General features: G+C 44.5%; 1 protein-coding gene across 5 annotated transcripts in view; it reads right to left on the bottom strand.

Annotated features, from left to right (window-relative positions):
• Window positions 1-426: 426 nt before the first annotated feature.
• The window catches only part of PPM1L (protein phosphatase, Mg2+/Mn2+ dependent 1L), a 307,428-nt gene continuing 293,913 nt past the window's right edge, over window positions 427-13,941 (bottom strand). For all 5 annotated transcript variants that reach the window (XM_020988830.2, XM_020988828.2, XM_020988827.2 and 2 more), the window contains one exon: window positions 427-11,223. In XM_020988830.2, coding sequence (XP_020844489.1) covers window positions 10,877-11,223 — 347 coding nt within the window. In that variant the 3' untranslated portion in view covers window positions 427-10,876. The remainder of the gene's footprint in view (window positions 11,224-13,941) is intronic.

Below are 13,941 nucleotides of genomic sequence, written 5' to 3'. Positions count from 1 at the left end.
ATGCAAAATTAAGCAATTTAAGTGATGGAGATAAACAGTCTTCAAAGGCTCGATAACTTGCTTGATTTGAACTTCACTGAAGATCTATGGATTATTACCAATTCTAGACTTAGAAAAATGGACTTCTTCAAAAATGTACCTGATGTCTGGGATGTATAGTTTTATCATGAAGAATTAAAGAACATGTCTCAAAATCTTGTGAACTCAATGCTAGATTGTATAAAACAAGTGATTTCTAAAGTGAATGGAGGCCATCCTGTATATTAAAAAAAAGTTTTAAGGTAAAAAAAAGTTGTAAGGTTTTTTGGATGTCATTAAATCTAATACATTTTCTTTGTCCCAAGTAATTCCCACTGCACTGTTGCTTCACCCAGGCACAGCTGCCTTAAACAATCTGAACAAAAGAAACACCGGGGAGTCCATATGTAAAGTCAGGTAACTTTAATGGATTTATTTTCATTGGAATCCTATCATTGAGGCTGAAATTTCAGTAGTCCATTGTTTTGGATACAATAATACAGCATCTGAAATTGCACAAACACAGGGATTAGGTGGGACACCTCTACAGCTAACTGGAGTACACATGGGAAAGGAAGGGCCAGAGTTCCCTGCCATGGTGGGGCCAAGCACTGCCATCCACTCTACAATGGGCTACAGTGAACAAGATGGCGTATGGACACATTGGTTTTGCTTTTTCAAATTGTCTCTTAGAGACAAATGTCGAATAATCGTTATAAAACCCTCCGATGAGTAACAAGAGTAATGAGGTTGCCCTAAGGTTTTATTGTTGTTCTCCTGGCCAACGTGGCTTTTGATGCACTGTCCAACGGGTCAGAGAGTCTTCTAGGGAAAGTCTCAGGCACAGAGATGTGCAACTTCCTACCCTGAACACAGGCTGATGGCCCTGAAAAGGCAGAACTATGAGAAACTATTGATTCAAGTATTTAAAGTTCAGAGACCAAAAAATAAGTCTGTTCTCATTCTCATAAACAGAAAATCCTAAAGATCCTTCTTGATTCTGAAATATCAACTACTGAATATTAGAAAATTGGCCCTTGGAAGATAGAACGTTTTGAGATTGCTTCCATTGCCTAAGGATGTATGATTTCTATTCTAATTTCTTGTAAAATTGGGCTCCATCTACTGTTAGATATGATCAAACCAGAAAAAAATTTTGATTTTCTTTGAATTTACTCTGATTTGGTTATAATGATAAAGAATTCCTGGTCCTGATGAAAATTATTTTCAATTCCAAATACTGGCACTATGAATCAATCGGGAAAGGGATTGGGCAATATATGTCTGGTAATTCAGAGCACTTATTAAGTGCCAGCTACATGCCAGGCATTGGCATGGATATGGAGATAAAAGAACCTGCTAAGTTCATGCCCTCAAGGACCTTATAGTCTACTGAACGGAAGGGACCTTGGAGGTTGGCTAATCTAACCCCCCACATTTTATAAATGAGGATAAGGGTCTCAGTGACTGCTGGGAGTCACACCTAACATTTCTTACTCCAAAGCTAGCAGCCTTTCTGTTACTTTCATGAAAATGCTTTAGAGAGCCTTGATGGTGAGCTGGCTACATGACTGTGTCTAGGCCAGTGAATGTGTGTGTCTACTAGACAGCTGGAAAGCAAGCTCAGTAATTGTAGATCTGATACGAGAGCCCTGGGAGGAAGATTAGAATGGTTTCCAAATGAAAGACAGGCATTATTTAGTTACATTCCTAGGATGCAAAACCGGAAAGAGATCACAAAGATTGCAGAGGAAGATCTAAGAAGGGCAAATGATTATCCTGGACTTAAATAGCAATTGCCAACCATTCTTAAAAGGGGTGGGGAACCCTCCATGGCCCTCACCTTTCTTTACTCCATGGCCCTAAGGGAAGTGATATTCCTTGGACAACTTGAAAATGCATTTTTGCAACGACTTCCATACTTGACCAATGATAGGCCCTATTCTATGGTACATAAAGATGAGAAAATTCAGTTCAATTAAACAAATATTTATTAAGTGCTCACTGTGTACTAGACCATATGCTAAAACTCATTTCTCAGATGTTCATACATTGAAGCTAAAATGTCCTCATCAAGAGAAGCATTGGTTTCCTTGGCTAACATAACAAAGCTCAAGATGCTAAGGGTAGGTCACTCCCTTTGGCATATTTCAGGTAATTTTCCTACTCCCAATTGGTTTCCACCTCTGCTTTATAGTAATATTTTGATTTCAACAGCATAAGTCCTATGATTTCTCCCAGTGAGGAGGTTCTCTCTAGCAATGCAGATCCCTAATTGCTTTTCCATTCATAGTCTTAAGAGAGTTTTCTGAGGGCGCTCAGAGGTTGGGTGACTTGCTAAGGGTTATTCTGACCATGCATGTCAGAGGAAGGCTCGCTCCCAGGTCTTCCTGATGGTATCCCACCTCTGACTCTCTCGCTTTGTATAATCAAAATAAATGATGGCTGTTTTAATACCCATTTGTCCTATTGCACAGGGGAAATCCAGGAAAGGGTCTAAAATATACAATCACAAAACTATAACAGAATTTTAAGATAATATAATTCAACGCTGACATTTTTCAGAAAAGGAACCTAAGGCCCAGAAGTGCCGTGCCCAGGGCCACCCAGCCAATGGCAAAACCAGAACTCTGGACTTCAGTTCTACTATACCATGCTTACAATTTAAAAAGAAAGAAAAGAAAAACGAAGTCTCATACAAATAGCAGCTCTTGTTCATTTCTTTAAAATGTGTCTTGGTAATGAAATTTAATGAGAGGGAGAGCAAGGCAAAGGTTTTGAAAGCAGTGGAAAGAGCTTTAGATCTGGAACCAAAGGACTTGGGTATGAACCCTGATCCCTGGTACTATTTCTGGGGCCACAGGAAAGACCCTTTCTCTCTCTAAAGCTGTACATTTCACCTTTAAATCTACATTCCTATGATTCTTCACCCAAGTAAACAAAAGTAGAGAATTTGGCAAACATGCTTAACCACACGTCAAACATTTTCCTTGAAAGCTGCTGGATAATATTTCTTTTGACTCCCTGTATGACTAGCTTAAAACTTGAAAGTCCAAACTTCTCCTTACAGGCATAGCTGTTCAAAACAAGGGAAAGCTTATATCATAATTCCTACAGGTGAAGAAGTTCATACAATTCACCAAAGCCCCTTCTTCTTTTCTTTAAAAAGAGGCGATGGGTCCACCATTTGCAGGGATGGGTTGGGGATGAAGTTTGGAATTTCCATTTTCATTTTGCCATAGAAAACAAAATGATCAGTGGCTTCTACGTTTGGTCAGGATGTGAGTCTCGAGGCCATGCCTAGAATCAGCCTGGATAAGTGGGCAAACTCAATATCAGAGAAGGGGCTGGTCATTAGAAGTGGCGTTCTTATTGTCTCTATATTACTGATCAATAAGAAACCCAGGGACACACTGGTGATAAATACTGTCCTGGCCTCTCATCTCACTTCTTACGTGTTGTAGCCACCTGGGAACCAAAGAAAAATGAGTCATGTAGAGCTGTTTCCACCCCTCACAATCTTCCCATCTCTTCTCTAGAAAATGTCTGGTAAGCAGAGGAGGGGATGGGTCTACCCAAGCATTCTTTTTTACAGTACAAGTTGACCCAAACGAGAAAAGAGAGGAGGGGAAAGCAGTGTACTTCTGTAGAACATGCTGTGTTTTGGGAAACCCCTCCTATGCTACTAACTGGCTGCGTGACCTTGGGTAAGACACAACCTCTCTGGGTCCATTTTCCTCATTTGTAAAATGAAGGGCCCCTGGGGCCCTTTCTTCTAAATCTGTGATCCTATGATCGCTGTCCACTAGGGATCCTTCCCTGGAAGGAAGGGAAGCCCCTCAGAAGAATGGCTGCAAAGAGAGAAGGCAAGGAGGCTCTGCTGCCACGCTCACCCCACCCCATTACCTTCGGAGGCTGTGCAATCTGAAAGCCCCCAGGCTATGGAAGGGCATGGCCAGGGCCACTTAAGTCTCCAATATGTTTCTTTGTGACAGTGCCTCCACATATGTAGTGAGAGGCTACGTTTGATTCTGCATCGATGCCAATAACATTCACCACATTCATGTGGACCATTAAAGACATTTCCTTTCTACCTTTTCTGTTGGTGATATCTTCTTTGTGGTCCAGCTTTTGCCCCCAAATCACCAGGTGGTCAAGTCCATGGAAAAACTTCTTTATAAGAAAGGGGTCAATTTGCCTGCTTAAACCCACTTCTAATGGCAGGATCCATTTCACATGACCTGGATACATTCTGCACACATGGATAATGGACATTCCTGAAACTGGATGTGACGCTGCAACAGAAATCATTCATCAGTATTAAAAACATGTCATCATGATCGTGATTGGGGGCCCAAAGTGGGGGAATACCTCCCCTTAAAGATGAATGGAATGGAAAACTTAACTGTTCTGACCATGTTCAAATAAGTCATGTAAAATCCATATAAATTCACTAGTGACATTTAGTTTCATGAGACAAATTTTCATTTCGGGCATTTGCTTTCCTAAAAGAAACTGACTCTCCCAAAAGATTTCCTTTTGTAATCAACACGTAAACAAAGAGTTAATTCATAAATCTGTCCATTGTTCTTTCTGGATGCTGGTGTTTTGACACATAAACATGCCCTTATATATTCCTGGAAACTCAATGAAAACATGTTTCTGAGAAGGGGTCCCTAAGTTTCCCTAGATTATCCAAGAGGTCCATAACACAAAACAGGTTGAGCCCCTGTTTTTTATCCTACACCCTTTAAAGTCTGCCGTGGCTATTTCCTCAGCAAGCTGAGGGGTACATCACCACTTAAATTCAACTCCGTGGTCTTGTCTTGGAATAAAATGACTGAGCTGTTCCCTCCTTCACATGATGCTGTTCCAGTAGCATGATTCTGTGGGTGTCACGATGAAGCTCTAGAAAAAGGATGCTTCTAAATCTAGGAGCCGTTCACCTTCAAGGGAAGTGTTAGCATGCAATCCTAAAAAAAAAACCCAAACCATAAGGAAAATCTGTTCTTGAAGATGATGAGTCCCAGTGACGAGTGGAACGGCCACGTGTCCGTGTGAGAAGGAGGTGCTGGAGAGAAATCTGGCCACAGGAAACCAAGCCTGAACCATGCCCACACGCGGGTGCTCCCTCCCCCGAGGAACCTCTTGACAAAGTTCTAACTCAGTCATAAGAGTCCCCTAAGGTTGATGGCGAAGAGACAGATCCATGTTCTCCTTTAAATCCTTGACTTGGATTCGGAAAGCTGACTGCACATAGGACGCTGTGGTTTCTGAACATATGGTGAGTTGTCGGGGTTTTGGGGGCGGGGATGAGGATTGACTATCTATAGAGATGCAGCCCTATAATATCTTACATATTCAGAAATAGGAATTTTCCATTTGAATACACAGTTCCAGGACTTCCTCATTTCACTTACATTCAAATTATTCATTGATACCTGGATAATCAAGGAAAGAGGGTTCCCAGAGTGGATCACATCCATAGCTATCACCACACAAAAGAAAGCTCTAGAAATCTAGTAAATTACCTGATGGATTCAGGAGCTTGCCAAAAGTACCACCTACAAAACTAAAAACCTGGCAATTTCTCTGGAAAACAGTAATGTCTTTTCCAGAATTAGGAAAAATTTACAGTTATTCTATGGTTTTGTTTGTTTTGGTTTTAAGGCAGTGATTTCATAAGGTGGTATCTGACTCAGGGGTCAAGGGTAAACCTTGGAGTCTCAAAGACCTGGGTTCAAATCTAATCTCTGACACAGACTGGCTTTGCCATCTTGGGCAAGTCATCCAACTTCTCAATGCTCTACGAAACTCTCAAAAATCATAAATGACAGGAGAAGTGCTGATGTATACTGATGGCAGGAGTTCTTATACTGTGAGCTCCTTAAACTTGTGAAGTCATAACTCTAAGCTCCCCACTCTAGACAGACAAAAAAACCAAGCACGTGGTCGAGAATACATCCAAATCCTTTCAAGAATTAAGGATACCATTACATCCTGTATTTATCTAAGTGGTATCTACCTGGCATGGTTATCCGCTTCGTAAAGGACATGTAATAACTACGTTGGCAAAGTTAGATCTTCCTTTTCCTGGATGAGTCAGGGATAAAATGCCATCATAAAACAGTAAATCCATGTAGGAAGAGAACATTCTTGCTAAAAGCAACTGTTTAAGAATGTATGTATGTGTGTATATATATATATATATATATATGCATATATATGTGCATGCATATATGCAATACACATATATACATACACATACATGTGTGTATCTATAGAAGTGTGTATACACACACACACACACACACACACACACACACACACACACACACATATATATATATATATATATATATATATATATATATATATATATATATATATATATATATATATATATATATATGAAAAATCAGTGACAGGGATGGGAAGGTGCTCTTAGCTGAAAGCTAAGCTCTTTCGTGATGGTTTTGCTCATTTCATTAATTCTCAATCTATTCAATATTAGCAGTCACGTTAAGAAACTTGATTCCTTATACTGCTTTTGTTAGGAAATAGAACCCTGTGGACCAGGGCTGAAATGATCAGTTGCTCAGTGGGAATCCCATTGTTAGAATCAAAACTGAATGCCGAAAAATGAAATGGCCAAGTTTGGCCCTCAAGAATTGATACAAGCAGGAAGCTGCGGATGCTACATATCATGTTAGGCTTTTCTGGATGGTCGGGTTGTGTTTGCACCACTGTTTTTCCTTCCTCTTCTTTTATTCTTTGTTATAAAGGATGGCTCTCTTGGGGGAGGGGAAAGGAAATGTGGGTGATGGAAAAACAAAAAAAAGTCAGTATTATGTTTTGTTTTGTTTTGAATTCTAATGTTCTAACTACCATTCACGGCTGGTAAGACAGTCATTTGTACTGAGCCTGAAGAGGTAGCCGATCAGGACATCGGGTCTGCAGTCTGGGGTTGGAAGCTGAGCAGCCTAATGAGAGGACACAGCTTGCACCAGTCTTGGGAACGGAATAGCTTTGTCTAGTGTGATGAGCCAAGGCCTGGGGAACTTAGAGGAAGTTCAGTTTAGGATGAGTCAAAAAGGAAAACTATTTCTGGAACCTTCCTGAAGCACCAGCCTTTAATGGTGCATATGGGTGTGACAGAGAACAAAGCATGCTCTGTTAGCCAAGAGGGCAGAATGGAAAGAGGCCTGGACCGAGGAGGCAAATGGCCTGGCTTTGAGTCCTAGGTTTGCATCCTTACTGTATTTATTCTGTGTATACTGAAATGAGTTTCTCCTGATAGGCTGTCAGCTCCTTGAAGGCACGTACTGCTTCCGTTTTCCCTCTGCATCGCCTGGGCCTAGCACAGGAGGCACTTAATTAGTAAATGTGTGACCATGGGCAGGTTCTGTCATCTTTCTGGGCCTCAGTATCTCTATCTGCGAGGTGAGGGGGTTGGACAAGAGGGACATTAAGACCCCTTTTGGCCCTCAATCTGTTCTACTTTATGGATGACCTAATCCATAATCCTAATCCAAAGAACTGCTAAATTCTCCAATATGATAGCTATGGGAGGGACTTTTTTTCCCTTTGGACAAATATTGAAGGGGGGGTGCAGTGAGCAGGAGAGAAAAAACTCACCATTACCTGTGGGTATTGTTCATCCATGGCAAAAGCCCCAGAACTGCCTGCACTCCCTTAACTCCCCCTAATGGAGTCATGGGGGTGTCCTCATGCTTATTTCTAGAAAAGGACTGGATTTACCACTGTGCCCATAGAGGCTGAATGGAGGAGATACACATATACAAGAATGGTGCCATTTACAGTTTCAATGAATTAAGTGAGATCTGTTTTCAACGGGCCGGCCTCTCTGTGGCTATAGTTATACCTTCAATAAATAGTTCTTCAATAGAATGCTTTGGGTGATCCTCTCCCTGACAAGAACTCCCCCTCATAGCCATGACTGGCAGAGGGTCTTGGATCACCACAGAGTGTATCTTTGGTACCCATCCACTGTCTGTTGGAGAGGCTGCAGGCCATGGTAGAAAGTGCTAGAAGACCTAGGTTCAAATCTGTCTCTGAAATTTACTAGCTGAGTGACGTTGGGCCAGTCCCCAGCCCCTTTCAATCTTCGTCTCCTCAATGGTAAGAGGAGGGGTCTAGGACAGATGGCTTCCCATCCAGCTTTAATCCATGACCCCAATTAGATCACTCACACAAAAGGTTAATTCTGCTTCTAAGGCATCGCCCAGAGAGGCTCTCCCTCTGACAGATGGATTGGGACATAGGACCAGTACTGAGCAGCATCAGAACCCAGACCCCACCTTTTAGGAGTGTCAGTTACACAGAGGTGCAGGAGGAAGGCAGGTTTCTTACCTGGTCCTTCTAAAGTCTAGGGAGTGTGGCCATTCTCAGCCTCCCAGGACACACCAGGAACCATGCCTGAATTTGGCACAAATGTGGACTATGGACAGAAGTCCACCTCTAGAAAAGCCAGAAGGCTCTTTGAAAAGGCTGTGCTTTCTGCCTCTCACTCTCCCATCCTATCTCAAATGCTTTGGCAATGGTTGATGCGAGGGCCCACCTGGGAGCTTAAGGACCTGATTCCCATGCCCCTCCCCCCAGCAGCCACACCCCTGGGAGCACAGGAAGGGGGCCTCCTGGGGGAGCAACAGGGAGCCAGGAGATGCATAAGACGTCTACAAGAGCCTCCCACACTCCCTCATCTCTGCCTGTCCAAATCCTTCTTTCCCTCCCAACATCCAGCTCAGACTTCACTTCATGCTATGGGCTCTCTCTTCTAACATCTTTGATAGCGTGTTGTCTAGAAGAGCTCCAGAAATGGGGAACCTGCTGGATTTGGAGACAACACCCCAAAGTTCAAATCCTGCCCAACACCAGCTACTTGTGTGTCAGTGGGCAAACTACTTAGCCTCAGTTTCCTTCTCTGTATAACAAGAAAGACAGATCTCCAAATCTGAGTGCCTCTGAGACCGTGACCTCCCCAGCCACCCCATTCTACTTATGAACAGTTCTCACTGTGAAGAAGGGTTTCCCCTCTAACCATGCCTAAATTTGCCTCTTTAGGACTTCATTCCACCTTGTGAGGCTATCATTCATTGCCAGCTGCCCTATTTCTCTTCTGGCAGCTGTGCAGAATTATCGCCATGGAAACTCAGGGGGATGATGTGAGCACCAGGGGACACTGAGGAACAGGAAGAAGGGTGGCCCTCTCCAAAGAACAAAGCTCTTGGGTGCCCGGCACAAAGAGATGAAAGCTGCCACCCGACACTCCGCTGGCGGATCCAAACGTCTGGTGAACCGAGGCGACCCAGCCACTGATGCCCCGCAAACCTCCCCTGCTGAGACCCGATACCGTGGGCCTTGGGGAACATGACCCCGCACTCGCCCCACTCTCTGTCTCTGCTCGGTCACGTGAAATGGACCTGCCTCCGTCTGCAACCTGAGCTACGCCCACAGTTGGCCTGGGGATGGGGCAGCTTTGGCGGAATGCAAGGTGAGGTCAGGTAGAGAGATTTCCAGGCCACTGCAGAGGGAAGTGACCACAATGACCCAAGCCCAGCCAGCAGCCACATGTTCTGTGTGACTCTGAGGGCAGAGGAGGAGGGGGAAAGGGGCGGTCACTCTCAACCCAAATTAAAGAGAACTAATCAGATTTTGGCTTGGGTACAATTTGCTCTGGGCCAAGGTGACTGGGACCTACTCCAATATCAAAAACATCAGCCCAGGATAACCTGACCAACATTTCGCATCAATCCTCTAAAGTCACTGAGATCAAAAAAAAGCCAAAACTGTCTCTTAAGAGGAGCTGGAACTAACTTGGAGCTGGGGATCTTGCCAGCCAAGGCCTCTTTTATCTCAGGTCTAACACAAACACAGGGCTTCTGCAGAGGCCCCACTCATTCTTCTCCCATTGGCAAGCGAACTTTCATGAGAATGCAAGATGAGGGCGGTCCAGGGCGTCTGATGATGATGGCCTTGGCGGCCCAGGACAATCTGGTTTCTGGGTGAGCTAAGTCAACACATCGATGTGGCTGGTGTGGGGCAGCTGGGTGGTTTTCAGTTGCTGAGAGTAAAGACATGTTGGAACTAGGAAGCCCGGCTAGATTTAGACAAAGGCATAGAGGCAGCCAGATAACAGGCAGGGTTTAGTGAAAGATGTCAATCAAAGGGCTTCATGAGTCAGAGGCTGCCAGTGGACTTGGTGACCTTCCCCATCCCACCCCCACAGAGGCTTCTTCCTCCTTCCCCCAAAGTCCCCAGAAAACAAAACCAAAAAGAGGCAGCTGACCCTCACATTACTTCAAATCACTCTCTCGGCTGCGGGGGAGCAGAACAGCCCTGGAGGCTGGAGGGCTTTCCGAGGCAGCCATGTCTTTCAGCCAGATCGGTTCCCCTCCGGAGTGTTTGACTAGGTGGGTTTTTCTACCTGTCCAAGCTACATGCTCCAAAGCAAACTTGAGGAGTCTGAAACCTGAAGAACTTTTAAAGGGGATTAAAAATAAACCTTCAAATTGAAAATGGGCAGCATATGCCTGTATATGCTACACATCTTCACAGATATATGTAGATGCCTATATAGATATATATTAGAAACCTGGCGAAGGAAGGTGGGAAGGAATATGTGAGAAGCCGTCGGTCCAGCCTCCTGGGTCCTGTTGGCTGGTGCCCTCCATCCTTACAGTGCTGGATACAGATCGAAGACCGTTGGGGAAGGGGCTGTCCTTGGTATTCTGGGCACAATTTTAAGGAGTTTTCGCTACTTTTCTACCACATCAAAGTAAAGCAATTTATTGAAAGTCCTTCAGTCTAGAGAGGTGCAGACCTGCAGGGCACAAGTTCACTGGTCCTCCGTTTTGCTGCTGTTTCTGAACTTCACCACCATGACAGTGATATTGTCGGGGCAGCCTCGATAAAAGGACTGCAACACGATGCTCTTTGCCCCAAAGTGGGGCTCGTCCAAGCGCTCCTTGATGAACCGCACCGCTTCTTCGTTGCTGAAGGCGTCCCACAGGCCGTCCGATGCCAAGATCATGAACTCTGGCTGCAGCTTGTCCAGGTCAAAGGTCAGGATGTCTGGGTCCGGGATGACAACGTTCAGGTTTTTCAGCGGGTAATCACCCAGGGATCGAGACATGGCCAGGATGCCCTGGACCCTCCAGGAGCCATTGAAGCTGATGAAGCCACCTAAAAAACAGGGAGACCATTAGCTGGGACCTCAGACACTTACATGGTCTTTGACTATGAGCCAGGGGCTGCCTTATATAACAGCCAGTGTTTCTATACAGTGCTTTAAGGTTTTACAAAGTCCTTTACAACTGTCACATCATTTGGTTTTTGCTACAGCCCTGGGAAGTAGCTGCTATTGTTATCCTCATTTTACAGATAAGGAAACTGAGACTGATACAGATTAAATGACTGACCCAACCATTTGTCTGAGGCTGGATTTGAACTCAGGTCTTCCTGGCTCCAGGTTCAGCACCCTAACCTCTATATGGCTATGCTGTCTAAATGCTTCCTTGTCCAAAAGTATTTCCTCCCACCGAAGGCATGGTGTTTGAAACAGCATCATTAGATTTTCATTCCTTTTAATTTTAAAGACTTTCCCTCTTAAACAGTCTCCTTTTGAAGTAGAAATGCACTTAGGGCGAGACGCCTCAGATTAATTAGCTAACACTTTAGCTGGAAGTAGTTAAGAGCTTGCCAAGAGGGAATAAACTGAAGCTGGAAAGCAGCCGAAGGTCGGCAAGCTGGGGAGGACAGGGGGAGGGAAGAACTCGGGAGTCACATCCGTGGGCTCTCCCAGGGGATCCCAAACCCCCTAAGGAAAAGAGCCACCACCTCGCCGGTGAAGCCGACCAAGCATGGCCTCCATGGCAAGAGGGGAGCTGCCATCCTCGGCGAACTGGGCCCCACGCCGAGGTTTGGACGTATGGATTAGTTCTGTCCAACTGTTACCCTCCCCCAGCCCACTTTCTTTTATTCTTTGTAGTGATGGGGGTTCTCTTAGGAGACACTTGGAAATGTAGCTGGTGAAGGAATAAAAGATGAACGTACGTGTGTGTGTGTGTGTGTGTGTGTGTGTGTGTGTGTGTGTGTGTGTGTCTGTATAGGGAGAGCAAGACTGTATACATACATATTGTATGTGCACATATATATATATTATATGTATACACACATCTACATACATAAGCATATGTACACACACACTCCCTCTCTCCTGTGTTCTCTGTCTCTGTCTCTCTCTAAAGCTTGGTACTTGGATACATGGTGCTTCTGGAGGATCAGGCATGTTCACAAATAGCTACAGTCCAATAGACCGTGTGACCAGGTCCAAATTCAGGGCTTCTAAGGAAGGGTTGCTTCTTGAGAAAGAGGTGGGGGAGAAAGGGAGAGATCAAGGGAGGCATCAGAGAGAAGGTGGCATATGAAGAACCAAGCAGGCCTTGGACCGGGTCTGCTGTGGAGAGATGACAGGTAGGGTTTAAGAAGAGGAAATGACATCTGCAATACTATGATACCATAATAAGGAAGCATAATGCATGTTGAGGAAATGGCAAATGACCTGGATGAAATGGAGTTTAACTGTGACCCCAAGAACCTTCATCTTGGATTGATGAAGAGTACTATAGCCTAGAGGGTGTCCCCAGAGTCCCAGGGCAGCTTTGGGCCTATTTGCCCTAAGACTTTTGGGACACCCTGTCCTGGGGCATGGAAAGCTCTCTCAATGTTTATCCTAAGAACTCCCTCTACCCTGAATCGGAAGCGACTTAACGTTGTATTAACCAGCTGTATTCTGCCTTAATTGAGTATACTGTGTATCACCTGTACCCTGCTCCAGTCGGCTAACCCATAACCTGTTCCGGGTGAAAGCAGACGCTTCCTGACGATGGAGTGGTTTTCCTTTCCTCCCACACATTCTTGTCTCTCACAGAACGCCGTGGTGGCACGGCTGGTCAGAACAAGGGGAGCCTTTTCCCTGATTTTGCTGGGTTTATTTTTCTACGTAAAACAAGCACTAGAGAAACATCAAGACAAGTTTTACAAAAGCCTGTTAAAATTTTCCCAAAAAATATTATGAAATCCTCCTTTTCTAGATGCTGGAAATGCCTTGGGCCAGGGCCAAAGGAGAAGCCGGACTTCAGCAGGGAGAGGGATGAAAGGCGGGACCAGCCAGAGTAACTCTGGTCTGGTCTGAATCGCTGCCTCTCCACCCACCTCGGGCCTGGGCTTCTCCTGAGATGAAGGGGTAAGACCTAGATGTGAAGGGAGCAGCCTCCATTTGACATGCAGGGAATGGGACGGTGACTCAGCTGTTCACCGCACTGTTAATGATTAGGAATTCTGCCCCCCTTAGGATTCCCAAAAATGTTAACTGAAATCTCTGGGGGCAGAGTCTGCCATGGCAGACGATGCCAGGCTGGACATCACTCTCACCATGCTGGAAATGTCTTGGATACAGAATGGTGCGATAGTGAATGTTTAACAATCAGATCTCCAAAACCACATAATCCACTTTTTAAAAGTTTAATCTGTATCATTAACATTCTCTCTATCACTTTCTCAAGTCTAGACAATCAATAAGACAATAAATCAAGCCCTGATTTATAGCTTTTATCAATTTGTGAGGTATGAATGTTCCCACTGAAAATTTAACAATTAGCTTTACAAGCTGGTACAAGCTAGCTGTATCCCACCTCTGGATAAAGATGAATATTGTATTAAGTAACATTATTTCTGGCAGACTTGAGCCTAATCACAAAGCGCATGGTTAGTATAAAAATGTTTTTTCTTACTTTGTGACCTTCTCTCTGTCAACCTTCTTGGAATCCCAAATGAACTGGGGCCCTGCTGATTAATTGCGTGCCTTGGAGTCTTTCTTTCAGACCCAATGGGTAGGGGGCA

Source organism: Phascolarctos cinereus, unplaced genomic scaffold (assembly GCF_003287225.1).
Source record: "Phascolarctos cinereus isolate Bilbo 61053 unplaced genomic scaffold, phaCin_HiC Scaffold_7;HRSCAF=346, whole genome shotgun sequence".
NCBI lineage: Eukaryota > Metazoa > Chordata > Mammalia > Diprotodontia > Phascolarctidae > Phascolarctos > Phascolarctos cinereus.
The sequence above is the reverse complement of the archived record's forward strand: the minus strand, read 5'-3'. Positions and strand labels throughout refer to the sequence as shown.